The sequence below is a fragment of the Tamandua tetradactyla genome, chromosome 11 (assembly GCF_023851605.1).
Source record: "Tamandua tetradactyla isolate mTamTet1 chromosome 11, mTamTet1.pri, whole genome shotgun sequence".
Lineage (NCBI taxonomy): Eukaryota > Metazoa > Chordata > Mammalia > Pilosa > Myrmecophagidae > Tamandua > Tamandua tetradactyla.
The window spans coordinates 71,179,891-71,198,634 of NC_135337.1; the positions used below are offsets into that span (position 1 = coordinate 71,179,891).

The 18,744-nt window shown below is 44.0% G+C and overlaps 1 protein-coding gene across 1 annotated transcript; it reads left to right on the forward strand.

The window, feature by feature from the left end:
• The first annotated feature begins 4,558 nt into the window (after window positions 1–4,558).
• LOC143649570 (transport and Golgi organization protein 1 homolog) lies at window positions 4,559–11,181 on the forward strand. Its single transcript, XM_077119523.1, has 6 exons — window positions 4,559–4,614; window positions 4,782–4,887; window positions 10,494–10,554; window positions 10,668–10,703; window positions 10,782–10,849; window positions 10,956–11,181. The coding sequence occupies exons 1-6, from the start codon at window positions 4,563–4,565 to the stop codon at window positions 10,960–10,962; spliced, it is 330 nt and encodes a 109-aa protein (XP_076975638.1). The 5' UTR covers window positions 4,559–4,562; the 3' UTR covers window positions 10,963–11,181.
• The last annotated feature ends 7,563 nt before the right edge of the window (window positions 11,182–18,744 follow it).

Genomic DNA, 18,744 nt, shown 5'->3' on the forward strand with positions numbered 1-18,744 from the left:
TATACATTCCCTGCCGGGGTGCTGGACAACAACCCATCTGCCATCTGTCAATATAGATTAATAGTCATTTTGTAGAATATTATATAAAAGGAACGTATAGTAGGTAGCTTTTTTTTTCTGGATTCTTTTACTCATAATAATCATTTTGAAACTTAGCTGATATTGCATGTATTGACAGTTTGCTCCTTTATCAGTGGGTTTTACTCCATTCATGTATATAACAACCTGTTAATCCATGGCCTTGTGGAAGGGACGGAGACTGAGGGTTCCACTTAAAGGTGCCACATTCACAATTTCCAGTAACAAAGCCAGCTAAGCACAAAACACAAAGCCCTCAACGTTCCATCTTCCTCGAAACAGTGGAATCCATTGGAGAGTTTTGAGGGACATGGTTATGTCTTAGAGCCCATTTAAGATTTCTATGAGTGGTTCTTTGTACCTCTTATATTGTACAGTTTTGAGGTTCTTGTTATTTCAAGTATTGCTATTTCAGCTAGTTGATATTTTATAGGACTAGTTTCGAATTGGACCCGATATTTATGGATTTCCACTGGTGGCTGTCAATGTTGCTGTCTTCTTGGGAATTATTTCCATTATCCTTTTCTTAAGGATATGTATTCCAGATGTGAGTATTTCAATTAACTTGCAAGCATACTGTAAGTCATAATAAACCTAAACATTTTATACTTGTGGTCTTTTTGTTTCTTTTAGGTTACTAACATGAATGCAAAAATAGTGCTTGAAATTGAAGCTAAACTGGTAATATCATTAGTTTAAATTTTGGAGGTAAAGCACTCGGGGAGCCCTGTGCACTTATCAAACAAACAAACAAACAAAAAAGCAAACAAGCAAATGAAAAACCAAATGAAAATTCAATAAATGTTTGCTCTAATAAGGGGAGACTCACATAAAATAAGAATGAAATGTAACCCCCGCCGTACAGCATCCAAAAAAAAATAAACAAATAGAAAGGAACTCAGGGAACAAGACAGCTGTATAAGATCAAAGTGAAAACTTCAATTTAAAAATGCTTTCTATTGAAAGTGAAATGCTGAGTATTAGCTGGGCACTTTGATTTACTGTTGGTGGAACTGTGAATCCTTACAATACTGCTGGAAAGAAATTTCATATTATCTAATGCAAGGCCTTAAAAATATTTACACACTTTTATCCAGTATTATCCTACTGCTAGAAACCTACAAAGTTTACCTTCCTACTTAGTTTTGATTGCACTTTTGAAAGTTCTTATAAACCATGAGACAATGTATTCTTCTAGTCATAGAGACACATAGAAAATGAAGAAATCATTTCATGTGCCAAAATATTTGCATCATAAATTTACAATATAACTGGATAAAACCTGAAGTCCTACTTAATCTGAGCCCAACACTAGAGTACCTTTAATTCACAGTTCACTCTTTGTAGTGAATTTTTTTCCCTTCAGGCATAGAAGCATCTTCATCTTCCACATGCTTTTTGCACATCCCCTACTCTCTCCTTTGCTGCCCTTGAGAACTTCCTTTAGATGAAGAGTCCCATGGCTTTCTAGGTGGATCTTCCTGGATGCATTCATTGTTCAGTAACACTATATGTTTCCATGCTACAATAAGTTTATATTATTACCACAAGTTTTTTGAGCTGCCTCAGCAGCTAATCGCCTCTTACAATATTTGAATGGGAGAATATGTTCTAGGTAATAAAGATTGTTACTTGTGTTTCAATCTGGTGTTTCAATAGGTTTCAATAGGTTCCTGTTATATTTGATGAAGCTATACTTAAGTGATGTCATTTGGGGATAGTTGGGGTTTTGGAAGAACATTTTGCCCTCTCCAGAAGATTTTTTCATATTGGAAGGGTCTGTCACTAAAGTGGGTTAGGGAGATGGAAGTATCTGATGTTCTGGAGAGGCTGAGCCCTCTAGGTTTCAGGACTTCACTGGACCAGGATCCGTGTGGAAGTTGCAGGTTTCTGGACTTGTATGGAACCCTTGTGGAATCTTATATATTGCCCCAGGTGTTCTTTAGATTGGCTGGATGGTTTTGGTAGGGGCTTGGCAGGTTATGACAGGTAACAAGGTCTAAGTGAAGCTTGCATAAGAGCAACCCCCAGAGTAGCCTCTCGACTCTGTTTGAACTCTCTCTGCCACTGCTACTTTATTCGTTACGCTTCTTTTCCCCCTTTTGGACAGGATGGAATTGTTCATCCCAAGGTGCCAGGGCCAGATTCATCCTTGGGAGTCCTCTCCCACATTACCAGGGAGACTTTCACCCCTGGATGTCATGTGCCACGTAGGGGGGAGGGCAATGATCTCACTTACAGAGTTGGGCTTAGAGAGAGTGAGGCCGCATGTGAGCAACAAAGGAGTCCTCCAGAAGTAACTCTTAGGCATGCCTATAGGTAGGCTAAGCTTCTCTGTTATCCAAGTCCATGATATTGCCTTTACTTTGTTTGTCCACGGGCTTTTAAAACAATCCTGGTTCCGAAACTCATGTTTTCATCTGGACGTGGACAAATAAGTGCTTTGAGGTTATTGATGCTTTAGTATATTTATTATAAAAATGTCTCCCATTCTCATTATTAAAAATGAGTAGATTTGTTCATGTTTAGAAATGAGGAACAAATTGGGGATAAGGTAAATTAGATATTTACCTTAGTGCTTTTGTCAGAAAATGGTAATGAAGTATTACATACCATTTAAATTATGTTTTAAAAATCTTTCTTTTTTTTCATTATTTGGATTAATCATCCTAAACCCACCCAATATTAAAACTTCACTTGGACGTAATTTTGTCAGTTTATCTGGAATTAGCAGATTTGTAATTCTTCTAACCTAATTTGCAATTCTTCTAAAGTGAAAATCAGTCTCTCATAAGAATATTCATTAACTATTTTGACATTAAATTTAATATTGTTTACTTTCTTCTACGTGGGGCATAGATTATATTCAGGTAAGATTTTAGCTTATGTTTTCTGTGAAAGAGTTTCTCAATATTGGTGCTTGATGTGGGTTTTAATTCAGTTAGAATAAAATGCCATGAGTTAAGATGTCTGGTTTCTTGATAACTGGAAAATGTTAAAATTCCTGGTCTGAATGAAGAAGAAGGTAGCATTACTGCCAACAGGAAAAAGGGACTGAGAGGAGGGACAAATTATGGGGGTCTGAAGAACAAAAGTTCTGTTTAGAAAAGCTTAGGGAGAAATTGATGACATTAGTCTGAGTTTTGGGGTGATAGGTGACTGGCACAATCTGGATCTAGGGACAAATGAGACACTATTGGTGTATGCCAAGGAAATTCAGGCTCAGAAAAGGTTCCAGTATTGCTGGGTAAAGTAGCTGTGTAATAGATGTTTGTACCAGATGATAAGAAGTTTAAGTGGTGGGAACCATTAATTCTAGTGGAGAATGATTAGAAATGAGCATGATGCAAAATGGGGGTAATGAACTCCACACATGCATCATATGTCGGGGTAATTAAGTATTGATGTCTGTCGAAACTCAGGGTTCCAATACATTGCATATCAGGGTCTGATGTGAGAAGTAAATGCCAGTCAGGAAAGTCTGAAATTCTAGGTGCTATTCGAGGCTCTTTGCCCCCATAATACCAGATCATGCACCTTTACTGCTGGTACATCAGGGCAATTCCTTCTTATTCATTTCTTCTAATCTTCTTAGGGACAGTTTTACAAGTCGAAGAAGAAATCTCAGAGGCTATGAAGGAACACAAAATAATCAGAGAAAAATTATCTGAATACAAAGATAAGGTATATATAGATTTTGCTTTTTCCAGGTTTCAATCTTGAGCTCTTTCCATGGGTCTTATTATTCCATTCCTATTGTAGGATTTCTTTCATTACAGTGTCTTCTATCACAGTTTGTTTTCTATAAGCAGTCTAAATCTGCAGCCAGCATCATAAGTATAGAGTATTGTGTTCTTTACTTCTGTCAGGGCTCATGTACTCGGGGCTTGGTTTCAACACCACTGTCATTTATATTTTGAACTCTGAGTCCTTTATTATATATTTTTAAAGATCATCAGACTGAAGGATGATGTGGGAGAACGCCGCAGAGTAAAAATCAGTCTCTCGAAGAACTGAATTCATACAAGGTAAAAGTATCTTCTTCATCCTGGATCACACCTTAAAAATGGAAGTAAAAGTGTTGCATAATCATTACTAACCTGAATATGCTTCGTGTAGGGTAACAACAAAATGCTCGGTGGGGGGGCCATGGTGCTCAGCAGGTAAGAATGCTTGCCTGCCAAGCCCTAGGACCCGGGTTCGATTCCCGGTGCCTCCCCATGTAAAAAAAAAAAAATTAAAAAAATTAAAAAAAAAAAATAAAATAAATGTTCAATGGAATCATCAAAGTCATAAGTGACTTCCTTGAAGTAATGCAAGTCCCATCGGAACTGGAGGGAGGTCAGAAGACCAAGGACCAAGAGTTGGTAAAAGTGTTGTTGCTAAATCTTTCCACGTTTTGGTGTTTGAGGTTTTGATTGTACATTGGGTGCAAAATTTCTCAAAATCTCTTTTGCAATTTTTAGGCAAATCGTGCAGTGCCAATGTTCCAGTACGGCCTGCGAGGCTTGGTCCCCAACCATTGCACCCTGGAAGGTAGGTGCTTATTGAGGAGAATGTGTGGCTTAATGTAAATGCTCCCACATTGGAAGGTAAGGAATGGTTTCCTGATTTCTGGACTTGGGCCCTTTCTTTCAGCCTCCCAACCGTGTTTTCAGGTCCCTGTGGCCACAGTGCAGTACCCAATCTTCTCTGCTTTTCAGAATATATTAAAGAAGTGCAAGCTGAACGTGATGCATTGCGCTCCGAGATCAGGGCATTAGAAGAGGAAAGCAAAAGGCTGGCAGTAAACATAGAGAAGCTCCAAATGTACCTGTCAGAGTAAGATATTCTCGTGTTCGCTGCCTCATATAGTCTTGTGTGAACGACTGTGTGGACCAATGTAGATAAGTTTGTCATTTTTCAGAGAAGTTAATGCCATCTATGCTCCATATTTAATCAGTATAAAACTGTTTTTTCCCCCTTCCTACGGTGTGTGAGATTCTTGCTTGTAATTTACTTTTGGAGGAAGGAGTTGGTTGCCACCAGTTTCTCCTGCTCAGATGCTACTGTCATTTCGATCATCCATACTCTTTCATTTTCCAAATTATTTCACCCTTGCATTCTCTGTGACCAAGTTACCCATTGGGATTTTTCTTTCATTTACTGTACTTGGCCTTAAAACTCTTGAGTGGTTGGTGTGAAGGGTTCAGAATGAAATCTTTAAAACAGTGTAAAGAAAAAATAGCCATCGACCATGCCATGTATTTCAGACTTACTAGATGGAAAATATTCAGAAGAAATATTGTATAATATCCCAAAGGTAAGGGGTTGGGAGTTACAAAATACAAAGACATCTTTGCAGAGTATACGTGGGTAATTCATTAGGGTATTGAAATATACATCACATTTTGAAATTAGGTAACTTCAAAATAGATACAACTTTATAGTGCATTTTGAATTCTCACTCTACAAAACAACTGATTTGACATTGGGATTTCTGTCGCCATTGCTGTTTCTGTCTACTCCTATTCTTTATATTTTCTGTGTATATGACCATCACTGAGAACAGTTTAGTATTTTCTCTGGACTCAGGCAGCTACTGCCTGATGCTAGTAAACACTGAAACTGGACTACCCACTTTATCCCTCTCTCTCTGCTTAGCAAACAGCCAGTTTATTCTTTCTCCAAAACTTTTTGAAGTTCACACTTAATGTCTGGCCTTGACAGACTCAGGTCTCTTTGCAGTGTTTGTTTTTAGGGCTCAATCTCTCCACAGTGGTCATTCAGTCACCTAAAGAAATATTGTTTTCGTTCTTGGTGTAGATTTGGTGCCTCCAACAACCATTCAGTCTGCTGTTTCATGGCTGCCCTATTCTCCTTCCCACAGCCACTTCCTTAGCTCAGGGTCAATCATCTTTCCTGCCCAGTCTCCTAGGGACTTTGTCTGCAATTTCATGTCCTCCTTGCGTCTTCAAAACCTCAATCCATCCACTCCACAGCTGCTAGAGTGAAATTTCTAGACTACGTACTAAGTATATCATTCCAAGATACAATCTATATAGGACGCTCTAGGGTGCATGCATGGTTCAGTGGTGTAATGCTTGCTTTCCATGCAGGAGACCCGGGTTTGTTTCCTGGACCATGCACCTAAAGAAAAAAAAAACCATATATAGGATGCTCCATGCAGCCACGCAGCTGGGTCCAAGTGTAACTCTGTGCTTTTCCTATACCTCCCTTCTAGGAATGAGTTACAACCAACCTTCAGAGTCAACAGGACCACCAGAAACCTTTTAATATCCGTGTCTGCTGTTCTCTCCTGTGCAAAAATGTCCAGTTACATTCTTAGTACACAACAACCCCCTGCCCACTGAGGTTAAGTCCTTCTGGAGAAGAATGATGCACAAATAGGCAGATAGATACTGAGGACTCACTGATACCTAAAGTAAACCCTGAATGTATGGGTTCTAAATTGGTCCCCATACACGGGACCCACCTTCCAGTGTTCTAAATCTGTCTTCAGTGTGCTCAACTCTGCTGGGAAAATCATTGATTGCATTTATAAATTCAGTTACTTTATTTTTCAGTATTATAACTATTAGTTCTTCAATGAATTTCATAATTTTGACTTCTAATATCTAGAACACAAAGACACACTTAAACTTCCCGTTACTTATGTGGTGGTTTCTTTGTCTGGGAACCTCTGAGTCTATTTTTATTGTACTATGGTTTCTAGTACATCACAATACCTTGTCCTGTCCTTTTTATTCTTGGTTACATTTTTTTTTTTACCTTTTTTTGTTAACAGTATAACATATATAGAAAACAAAGAAATAAAAAAGCAATAGTTTTCAGAGCACTTTTCAAAACGTAGTTACAGGTCAGATCCCAGAGTTTGTCATGGGCTACCATACGATCCTCTCATATTTTTCCTTCTAGCTGCTCCTGAATATAGGAGGCTAGAGGGCTTAAATACTTTTTTATCATCACAATCAATTTTTTCCCCTTCTGTTTTGGTGAACAATAATATATACAAAAAAGCTATAAATTTCCAAGCACAGCACCACAATTAGTTGTAGAACATATTTAAGACTTTGATATGGGTTACAATTTCACAATTTTAGGTTTCTGTTTCTAGCTGCTCTAAAATACTGGAGACTAAAAGAGATAACAATTTAATGATTCAGCATTCATATCCATTTGTTAAGTCCTATTTTCTATGTGTAATTCCACTGTTATCTTTTATCTTTCCGTACATCTCTTTGGGGTTGTTTGGGCTATGGCAGTTCTAAATTTTTGATATTGGAAAGGTCTGTCAGTAATATGGGGTAGGGAGAGAGGCTGGGCTAGGTTTCAGGACTTATCTGGACCAGGCACCCATCAGAGGTTGTAGGTTTCTGGAAAGTTACTCTAGTGCCTGGAACCCTTGTGGAATCTTATATATTTCCCTAATTGCTCTTTGGGATTGGCTGGAATGGTCCTGGTTGGGGGTTGGCAGGTTATGATAGGTAGCAAGGTCTACCTGAAGCTTGCATAAGAGAAACCTCCAGAGTAGCCTCTTGACTATTTGAACTCTCTCTGTCATTGATTATTTTATTAATTACACTTCTTTTCCCACTTTTTGTCAGGCTGTTATTGTTGATCTCATGGTGCCAGGTCTGGATTCATCCCTGGGATTCATCTCTCACATCTCCAGGGAGACTTTCACCCCTGGATGTCATTTCCCATAGGGGGAGGGCAATGATTTCATTTGCAGCATCGGGCTTAGAGAGACTGAGGCCACATCTGAGCAACAACAGAGGTCCTCCAGAAGTTACTCTGAGGCATGCCTATAGGTAGTCTAAGTTTCTCTGCTCCCTACATAAGCTTCACAAGAGTAAGCCTCATGATTGAGGGCATGGCCTGTTGATTTGGGTATCTGCTTGCTTACTTTTTTACTGACCATTTGGGCAAAAATATTGAAATTGAGGCATGGGATATTATTTTCAAAGAGAAAAGACTGGAATTTATTTTTGGTGGGTGATTAGGAACATTAGAAATCTTGGAGCCTTTTGAGTCAATAATTGTGATTTTTCAAAAAGGCTCAATCCCTAGAGCAGCCAATGTATTTACTGGTCACCAGGACTCCTAATTTGTAGCTTTTCAAGTTCCCAAATGCCAGGGTACCACCTTCTAAGCACATGCACATGTAGAAACTCTACCAAACTTGCTTGTATCTCAGCAGTCTCTTCTGGAATTCATCAGTGAACCTAGGGAAAAATACTTTGAATGCCAGGGTGACCTTAATCCTTCATTTCTTTCCACTCCTGCATCTTGCATTCATGATGCTTCACTGCAATGTCAACTCAGAGATGATTTTGCTCACATGGGTCATATTACTTGATTCTTTTTGTTCTCAGGGGCAGATCAGGCGATTCAGACCCATTGACCCATGGCCTGTAGGAAACTCCCCCTGAAACTTCTCTCATGACTCAGGTTCCTGTTTAACCCTTCCCAAGATCTGGGCCTCAATGGTACTTTTTATGTACCATCCTGAGAGCTCTTTTAGGGTGGGGTCTGTGCCCATACCCATCTGTATCCTGTGACTTTTCATGGTATCCACCACCGTGTAGGCCCTGCAGAGAACATCTCTGGGAGTACTGGTCAGGTAGTTAGAAATGAATGCATAAACCTTTTTCCTCTCTTGGGTGTTATTGTCCTTGATGCCTGGAGTCATTTGTGTTCCTCCTGATCCATACAAAATCACAAGTCAAGTGGTGAATCTTTAGAACCAGAACCATGAATAAAATACAAAAGCACGAGCAAATAAATCTCAAACCTTCAGTGTCAGTGAACACAGTCTTGTTAAAGTAGATTGATGCACTGAACTCAGAGGTTTTCCAGATAAATCTGTTTCTGGGACATAAAACTCTGATGATGCGTCAGTTCAGATCACATTCAATTCAGTAGTTCATGCCAGTACTAGTATTTCTTTGGTCTCAATCATGAACCTTGGGGTAGCTGGCAGGAGTCCCACATGTGAGCTGTGGACACTCGAGGATTGAGCAGCGTTTAGCTGCCATGCCCTGGAAGGGTCTCGCTTGGTCTGCCGGTCTGTGATGGGGCCTCTGGCCTTGGACTGAGAAATGTGGAGAAATCAGAGGCATCAGCCCGAGTCAGCCTCATGTGTCGGTTTCTGGTGACTTGGTCCGTCCTGAATTTCTACAATGGAATAAAGAGAGCTTTCACCCAAGAAACTGGCCCCAGGCAGGCACATAATGTGGCTCATAGTTCCTTTTTAGATTAGTTCATGCTATGTCCTAATGAATAGGAGAAGAGAGCTATGAGGGGAAGCTCTGAAATGTAGGTGAAGGAGCCAGGAGGCCCAAGTTCTGACTTTTATCTCTTAACAGAAAGGCTTGGATTCTTTCCTCTGCTTGTGTTTGTAAATCCACTGGTTTATGTGGGAGGTGTGAGGGGACATTTGAATCCAGAGCTCAGACTGCTGGGAGGGAAACAAAACAGGATTTTACTTAGGGAACTAGCAGTGTCATATGTTTCTTCCCTGTTCCAGGAAGCTGGAACTAAAAGAATGCAAGAAGCGGGAATATGAGAGGCGACCGTTAGCTGCAAAGGAGAAGGCAAAAGCAGCCATGCAAGCAGTTCAGAAATACAAATGAGTTCAGCTGCTGAGCAGCAGTGGCTCTTGGAAACCCTGCTTGTGTGTTTTTTCTGTTTTAATTTTTAATCCTTTGTGCATTGGTCAGACCCAATTACCATAGAAGCATTCATAAATGGTCAGAAGACAGGTATCTTGAGAATACTCATAAGCAAAAATAATTTGTTAAGTTTACCAATTAAAGAAAAAGTTATCAGACATGTCCTGCTCTCCAATGATGGCCCAACTGTCAAGAACTTAGTTCATGCAAACATTTCTGGCGGTGTTATAAATTATCATAATTCCTTGGGAAAGCAGTTTGGTGTTGGATGAATCAAAATCCATACAGATGGGTGGGCCACGGTGGCTCAGCAGGCAGAGTTCTCGCCTGCTATGCTGGAGACCTGGGTTCGATTCCTGGTGCCTGCCAATGCAAAAAAAAAATAAAATGAAATCCGTATAGATGATTTTGCCATTTCATAGGACCAGCAGTTACAGCCTGGGGAAATATGCAAAGAATATAATGATGGAGGATACACAATAGCAGAATTACTCAGGGACAGAGTGAGAGCAGTTAAAGACAGTATAGCATATCAACTCAGAATCCAGGCAGCAAATGTTAAATAAGTTAGCTAGAAATACCTTTCATCCTCGTGTTCTATAATCATGTGAAATGTGGTTTTATATGTGGATAAAGTCCATTGGGGTATGGTTGTGAGGGCGATGAGAAGATGTTTAGAGTACTTATATTTGTATTCAGTGTTGTACTTCAACTGATGAAAATAATTATAATACATAGGCGAAGCATGGAAGAAATGGAACGAACAATGTGGCAGTCAGAGAGCTCGTTCAGACATCAGGTATCCTCCCCCTGCCTGACAGTAGCAGAATTCTGTAGCACTTAATGCGTGTGATTCCAGTGAGTCTCAGAACCCTAAACATGGTTTTTTATTTGATGTGTTGTCATTTTCAGATCATCGTTCACGAGGAGAAGGCTCATGACAACTGGGTAAGCATTTTTTTTTCTTTCATTCTTCTTCTGCATAATTGACCACCACACTAAATATAAGTGTGTTTGCCCCCTTAGCTCAGAGCTCGTGCTTTACAGAGGGAGGTGTTTGTGAAGGACACTGAATCTCATGAGTTGAGACAGAGGTAAACAGTTTTTAAGGCTAAGCAGTTTGGTATCCAGGAAAAGACTTGGGTTTCTGTATCTTATTATTATTTTTAAATCTTTCCTTATATTCAAGATTATTGGAAGAAACTGAAAAGAACAATTTGCAAGAAGAATGCAGGATTTGGACACCAATGCCAGGAAGATATGACATGCAGAAATCTCCGTGGAGAGGTAGGGAGCACAGTGCCAAGAGCAGGTTTTATTTTCTGCAGCCAAATCCACATAGTGTGGGTTATCATTGTGCTGCTAGAAAACCATCCCAAAGACTTAGTAAAGACCTCATAGTGCCTCATGGGGTGAGAAGACAATGTTCCCCTCCTCCTGCCCCAGCCAGAATGGTATTTGCACCCATCTCCTGGGACTAGAGGGTCATGCTCTCCCATTAATGTTGAATCACAGCTTGCTGGACGCCTCCCCCAGGTTCAATTCTTAACTAAAGAGATATGACTCGAAGGTAACTGGGACCGCACCCATCTCCTACCATGCAATACCCAGTTTGAAGAATTTATTTTACCTTTTTTTTTTTAATAAAAATAACATGAACTGCATTTTAGAATGTGGGCTCTATGTCCTGCCTAGAGAAGAAATTTCCATGCTTTGTGTTTTGGCTATGCTTTGTGTCTACTTCAACATGGCTTTAAGGCTGCCAACAAGGATTTCTTGTTGTTGGATGTCCTTTTTTTCTTTCAGTTTAATTTTTATTGTGATATGAAGTATTCATCATACCTTTAATACCTTTGTAATTTGAATCCTATGATGCTATAAATGTAACCTCAAGTCATACCATTAATGCCCTGTGGATTGTTCCTTTTCTACTGCTATAATATTAATGCCTATAAGCACATGCTGTCCATAAGCATTTATATACACCTGGGCAGATACAGAAGTCAGATTAAATATAAATTGAAAGGACCGACCAGTGCTGATCCATGCATAGGTTATTCTTCATGTCCAAAGCAGTTCTTATTTTTATTTTATGTTTCTTTATTAGAGAAGTTGTGGGTTTACAGAATAATCATGCATAAAATACAGGATTCCCATATACCACCCTATGATTAACACCATGGTTTAGTGATTGGAATGGAACCTTGTTAAAAATGATGAAAGTACCTTTTTTTCTGCAATATTAACTACAGCCCATGGTCTGTCTTAGGGTTCACTGGTTGTGTAGTGTAGTTCCAGGGATTTTAAAAAAAATGTATTCTGATACTATGTATTGAAATTTTCCCCTTTAAATCACATTCATATATGTGTTTCAGAGCTTTTAATTACATTCACAATATTATGCCACCAGCACCAGCATCCATCACCAAAACTTTTCTATCATTCCGAATGGAACACTCTACATTTTAAGTCTGAAATTCCATATCCTATCCCTACCCCATCCCATAGTAATCCGTATTCTCGATTCTGACTCTATCAGTTTGCTTATCGTAATTGATTCAAGTCTGCCTATAAATCATTCACCCTTCCCATACTTACTGAGAGACTCTTGTTTTAGTGTTGAGGTCAAGATACGGTTGAGACCTAACCTGTCCTCAAGTGCTTTGCATGTTGTAATAACACCTGGGTTGGCAGGCAGGGCTTTATGGTGTCCTTCTCAGGGATCAGGGGACAGTCCCTGTCCTGGTCATCAGGGGTCATCTAAGGCACCTAGGAAACCCTGGGTCTCTATTGGAGACCTGAGTGTGTAAAGAGTCTAAGGCAGTGAAAGAAGGGTGTGTAGGGGCAGTGAATCTTCTGAACAGAATGTGCAAGTCAGAATAAAGCTGAGACAGTTCTTCTGCTTCTGTCTGACCCATGACCTGGTGCAGCACCCCTGTGGAGTGGCAGCTCAGGAAGACCACTCCCTACCAAGGCAACGGAGGAGGGCAAGGTAAATGCTGTGGGCATTTTCAATGACAAGATACCCCCGACTCCTGTCCTCACCTCTGGGTCTGGGATATCTTGACCATCTCAATTTTCAAAATGCAGCAAGCATGGCTTCTCCAAGCCCAGCTTATCACCCGTGGGGAGCCTCCAGAAGCTGTATTGCTTAGAGGCTGAGTAGGACCTTCAGTGTTGTATTTCTGTGATGAACACAAGGAGAACCGCACTTAAATCTCATGGCACAACTGACTCCACTGATTTCCTTTACCGTGGGAGCGTGCTGGGTTATCAATAGGAGGTTGCTATTGTTTTTGAGTTTTAAAAACTCAGTTTTGGGCTGGGTGTGATCCATATAACTTTACAAGATGAAAAATCATCCCTCCAACTTTTTCTTGTATGCTTCATTCAATTGTGAATGCTAGTCAAAGTAGATTCATTGTAAATTTCATAAGTCAGTTTGTCCCACCTCTGTTTGGAAATGTGCTGTTGGAGAATCCCAAAAGATTTTTCTACTAGGTAAAAGTATTTTGAATGATGAGAACTTACATATTCGTAAAAGCAAAGGTACACTAAACTGAGATATTGAATATTGACAGTCATTCCCTGTTGGGCTAATTCCAGCAAAGGTCTTACGTTGAATTATGTTCACCATCAGCATGATCTCTTGGGGCTTGTGCAGGCAATAAAGCTGGTGATTCCCCTGATCATAGCTCATGCACCTTTCCTCCTTGAAGTAGAACATTTATTGAATTCTGTTATTTAGAACTCCTGACTCAATTTTCATAGAATAAAAGCAATGTGCATCTCACAGTGTACTAAACTGCATTATCACCTAGGACTTAAGATAAACAGTAAGGCTCAGCCTAATTGTTTCTATCAGAAAACACTTTCCACATTCTCTTGCAGGACTCTGGGGATACCATCTCCCCAGAGATCATGAGCCTATGGGCAGAATTTCTGGAGAGTAGAAAACCCTTCTGTCAGGGAAGGAAGCAGAGGGAGACAAGCAGATCTTGCAAGCAGAGCTGTTGTTGAATCAGCTCTGCCTCTTAAATTTGTGTACCTCTGGGCTAGTGCTCTAGTTCCTCTCTGTGGTTCTGTCCCCTTCCACCGAGAAGGGGACTGTTCCACTTAACATGCAGAGTCTTGAGAAACAGAGATGTGCCAGGAAAGGCTGGAGGAAGGCTCTCTGAAAAGGAGCTATTTCATTTCCTTTAATTCGGTGTGTTTTTGATAGCAAATAGTGAGCTTCTATGGTGGAGGTGAAGGGAGGAGGGTCAGGTGGGTCCTTGGAATGGATGCTTCAGGTGGGAATACTCTGTCTTTATTCTTTGGAATTGCCTCTGTTAGTTCCCAGAAGATCCCCCACCACACATGTTTGCAGACATGGCCATGACCTGTGTGGTGACAGCTGTTCACTCTGTGCCATCAATGAACTCTTCCGTGACTGAGTGGGAAGTTGGAATTTCCAGGCCCTGAGGTTGCTCAGAGGGGAAAGGTGCCAGGCTTTGACAGTTGCTTCCTTGGGTTTCAGTTTTGGTCTGTAATATGTGAACTCAACTCCTTCTGTCTTCAGGTCAAAACGACTGCAAGAGGGCCCCCTCTTTTCCCAGGACCACCCTTCATGGACCACCCTGTGAGAGAACTTGTGTCACCAATGGAGAGATATGGGCTGTCTCCTCCACCTTGGGAGTGTTTTGGGCCTTGGCTTCCACCTTCACTTCCAGCTGGACCTCTGCCTCTACCTGCATTTCGACTGCCACCTCCACCTGGAACACAACCTCCACCTCCACCTGGAGAACGACTTCCAGCTCCACCTCCACCTGCACTACAACTTCCATCTGGAACATGACCTCCACCTCCACCTGGACCACAACCCTCCAGCTCCACCTCCACCTGCACCACAACCTCCATGTGGAACACGACCTCCACCTCCACCTGTACCACGACTTCCAGCTCCACCTCCACCTGGACCAAAACCTCCAGGTGGAACACGACCTCCACCTCCACCTGGACCACGACTTTCAGTTCTACATCCAACTGCACCACAACCTCTATGTGGAACACGACCTCCACCTCCACCTGAAGAACAACTTCCAGCTCCACCTCCACCTGAACCACAACCTCCATGTGGAACACAAGCTCCACGTCCATCTGGACCACGACTTCTCGCTCCACCACCAACTGCACCAGAATCTCCATGTGGAACACGATCTCCACCTCCACCTGGACCACGGCTTCCAGCTACACCTCCACCTGGACCACGACCTGCATGTGGAACATGACCTCCACCCCCACCTGGACCACGACTTTCAGCTATACCTCCACCTGTGCCGGAACCTCCATTTGGAACCCGTCCTCCACTTCCACCTGGACCAAAAATTCCAGCTCCACCTCCAACTGCACCACAACCTCCATGTGGAATACGACCTCCACCTCCACCTGGACCATGACTTCCAACTCCACCTCCACCTGGACCACAACCTCCAGGTGGAACACCACCTCCACCTCCACCTGGACCACAACCACCATGTGGAGCACGACGTCCACCTCCACCTGGAGAACGACTAACAGCTCCACCTCCAACTGCACCACAATCTCCATGTGGAACACGACCTCCACCTCCACCTCGACCAGGACTTCCAACTCCACCTCCACCTGGTCCACAACCTCCAGGTGGAACACCACCTCCACCTCCATCTGGACCACGACTTTCAGCTGTACCTCCACCTGGACCGGAACCTCCTATGGAATACAACCCCACTTCCACCTGGACCACGACTCCCAGCTCCTCCACCAACTGCACCAGAACCTCCATGTGGTACACAACCTCCACCTCCACCTGGACCACGACTTCTAGCTCCACCTCCACCTGGCCCACCACCTCCATGTGGAACACGACCTCCACCTCCACCTGGAAAACGACTTCCAGCTCCACCTCCAACTGCATCACAACCTCCGTGTGGAATACGACCTCCACCTCCACCTGGACCACAACTTCCAACTCCACCTCCACCTGGTCCACAATCTCCAGGTGGAACACCACCTCCACCTCCACCTGGACCAGGACTTTCAGCTATACCTCCACCTGGACCGGAACCTCCATTTGGAATACGACCTCCACTTCCACCTGAACCACGACTTCCAGGTCCACCTCCACCTGCACCACAACTTTCAGCTCCACCTCCACCTGGACCACCACCTCCATAGGATCATGACTTTCAGATCTGCCTCCAACTGCACCACAACCTCCATGTGGAACACGACCTCCACCTCCACCTGGACCAAGACTTTCAGCTCTAGCACCAACTGCACCACAACCTCCATTTGTAACACGACCTCCACCTCCACCTGGACCAAGACTTTCAGCTCTAGCACCAACTGCACCACAACCTCCATGTGGAACACGACCTCCACCTCCACCTGGAGCATGACTTCCAGCTCCAGCTCCACCTGCACTACAACCTCCATTTGTAACACGACCTCCACCTCCACCTGGACCACGACTTACAGCTCCACCTCCACCTGCACCACAACCTCCGTGTGGAACACGACCTCCACCTCCACCTGGAGCAAGACTTCCAGCTCCACCTCCACCTGCACTACAACCTCCATTTGGAACACCACCTCCACCTCCACCTGGACCAAGATTTCCAGCTCCACCACCATCTGCACCAGAACCTCCATGTGAAACACAACCTCCACCTCCACCTGGAGCACGACTTCCAGCTCCAACTCCACCTGCACTACAACCTCCATTTGGAACACGACCTCCACCTCCAGCTGGACCACGACTCCCAGCTCCTCCACCAACTGCACCAGAACTTCCTAGTGGAACATGACTTCTGCCTCCACCTGGACCACGACTTACAGCTCCACCTCCACCTGCACTACAACCTCCATTTGGAACACGACCTCCACTTCCACCTGGACCACGACTTCCAGCTCAACCTCTACCTGGCCCACCACCTCCATGTGGAACACAACCTCCACCTCCACCTGGAGCACGACTTCCAGCTCCACCTCCACCTGCACTAAAACCTCCATTTGGAACACCACCTCCACCTCCACCTGGACCAAGATTTCCAGCTCCACCACCAACTGCACCAGAACCTCTATGTGGAACCCGACCTCCACCTTCACTTGGACCACGACTTACAGCTCCACCTCCACCTGCAATACAACTTGCATTTGGAACACGACCTCCACCTCCACCTGGACCATGAATTTCAGCTCTACCTCCAACTGCACCACAACCTCCATGTGAAACACAACCTCCACCTCCACCTGGAGCACGACTTCCAGCTCCACCTCCACCTGCACTACAACCTCCATTTGGAACACGACCTCTACCTCCAGCTGGACCACGACTCCCAGCTCCTCCACCAACTGCACCAGAACCTCCTAGTGGAACATGACCTCCACCTCCACCTGGACCACGACTTACAGCTCCACCTCCACCTGCACTACAACCTCCATTTGGAACACGACCTCCACTTCCACCTGGACCACGACTTCCAGCTCAACCTCTACCTGGCCCACCACCTCCATGTGGAACACAACCTCCACCTCCACCTGGAGCATGACTTCCAGCTCCACCTCCACCTGCACTAAAACCTCCATTTGGAACACGACCTCCACTTCCACCTGGACCACGACTTCCAGCTCAACCTCTACCTGGCCCACCACCTCCATGTGGAACACAACCTCCACCTCCACCTGGAGCACGACTTCCAGCTCCACCTCCACCTGCACTAAAACCTCCATTTGGAACACCACCTCCACCTCCACCTGGACCAAGATTTCCAGCTCCACCACCAACTGCACCAGAACCCCCATGTGAAACACGACCTCCACCTCCACCTGAACCACGACTTACAGCTCCACCTCCACCTGCAATACAACTTCCATTTGGAACACGACCTCCACCTCCACCTGGACCATGACTTTCAGCTCTACCTCCAACTGCACCACAACCTCCATGTGGAACACAACCTCCACCTCCACCTGGAGCACGACTTCCAACTCCACCTCCACCTGTACTAAAACCTCCATTTGGAGCACGACCTCCACCTCTACCGGGACCATGACTTCCAGCTCCACCACCAACTGCACCACAACCTCTACGTGGAACACGACCTCCACCTCCACCTGGAGCATGACTTACAACTCCACCTCCACCAGCACCACAACCTCCATTTGGAACACAACCTCCACCTCCACCTCCACCTCGACCACGACTTCTAGCTTCACTGCACCTGCACCACAACCTTCATGTGGAGCCCGACCTCCACCTCCACCTGGACCACGACTTCCAGCTCCACCTCCACCTGCACCACAACTTCCGTGTGGAACACGACCAGCAACTCCACCTGGACCACGACTTCTAGCTTCACCTCCACCTGCACCACAACCGCCATGTGGACCACGACTTCCAACTACGTCTCCACCTGCACCACAACCTCCATTTGGAATACAACCTGCACCTCCACCTGGACCACGAGTTCTAGCTCCACCTCCAACTGCACCACAACCTCCATGTGGATCACGACCTCCCCATCCACCTGGACCACAACTTCCAGCTCTACCTCCACCTGGACCATGACCTCCATGTGGAACATGACCTCCACCTCCACCTGGACCACAACTTTCAGCTCTACCTCCACCTGTATCACAACCTGTATGTGAAACACAACCTCCACTTCCACCTGGACCACAACTTTCAGCTCTACCTCCACCTGGACCACAACCTGCATGTGGAACACGACCTCCACCTCCATTTGAAGAACGACTTCCAGCTCCACCTTCACCTGAACCACAACCTCCATGTGGAACACGACCTCCACCTGGACCACGACTTTCAACTCTACCTCCACCTGAACCACAACCTCCATGTGGAACACGACCTCCACCTCCACCTGGACCTCCCCTTGGACCCCCATCTCCACCTGGATTTCATCCTGTACCTACACCTTCCCCATGTTGTCCTTATTTGAGGCTTTTC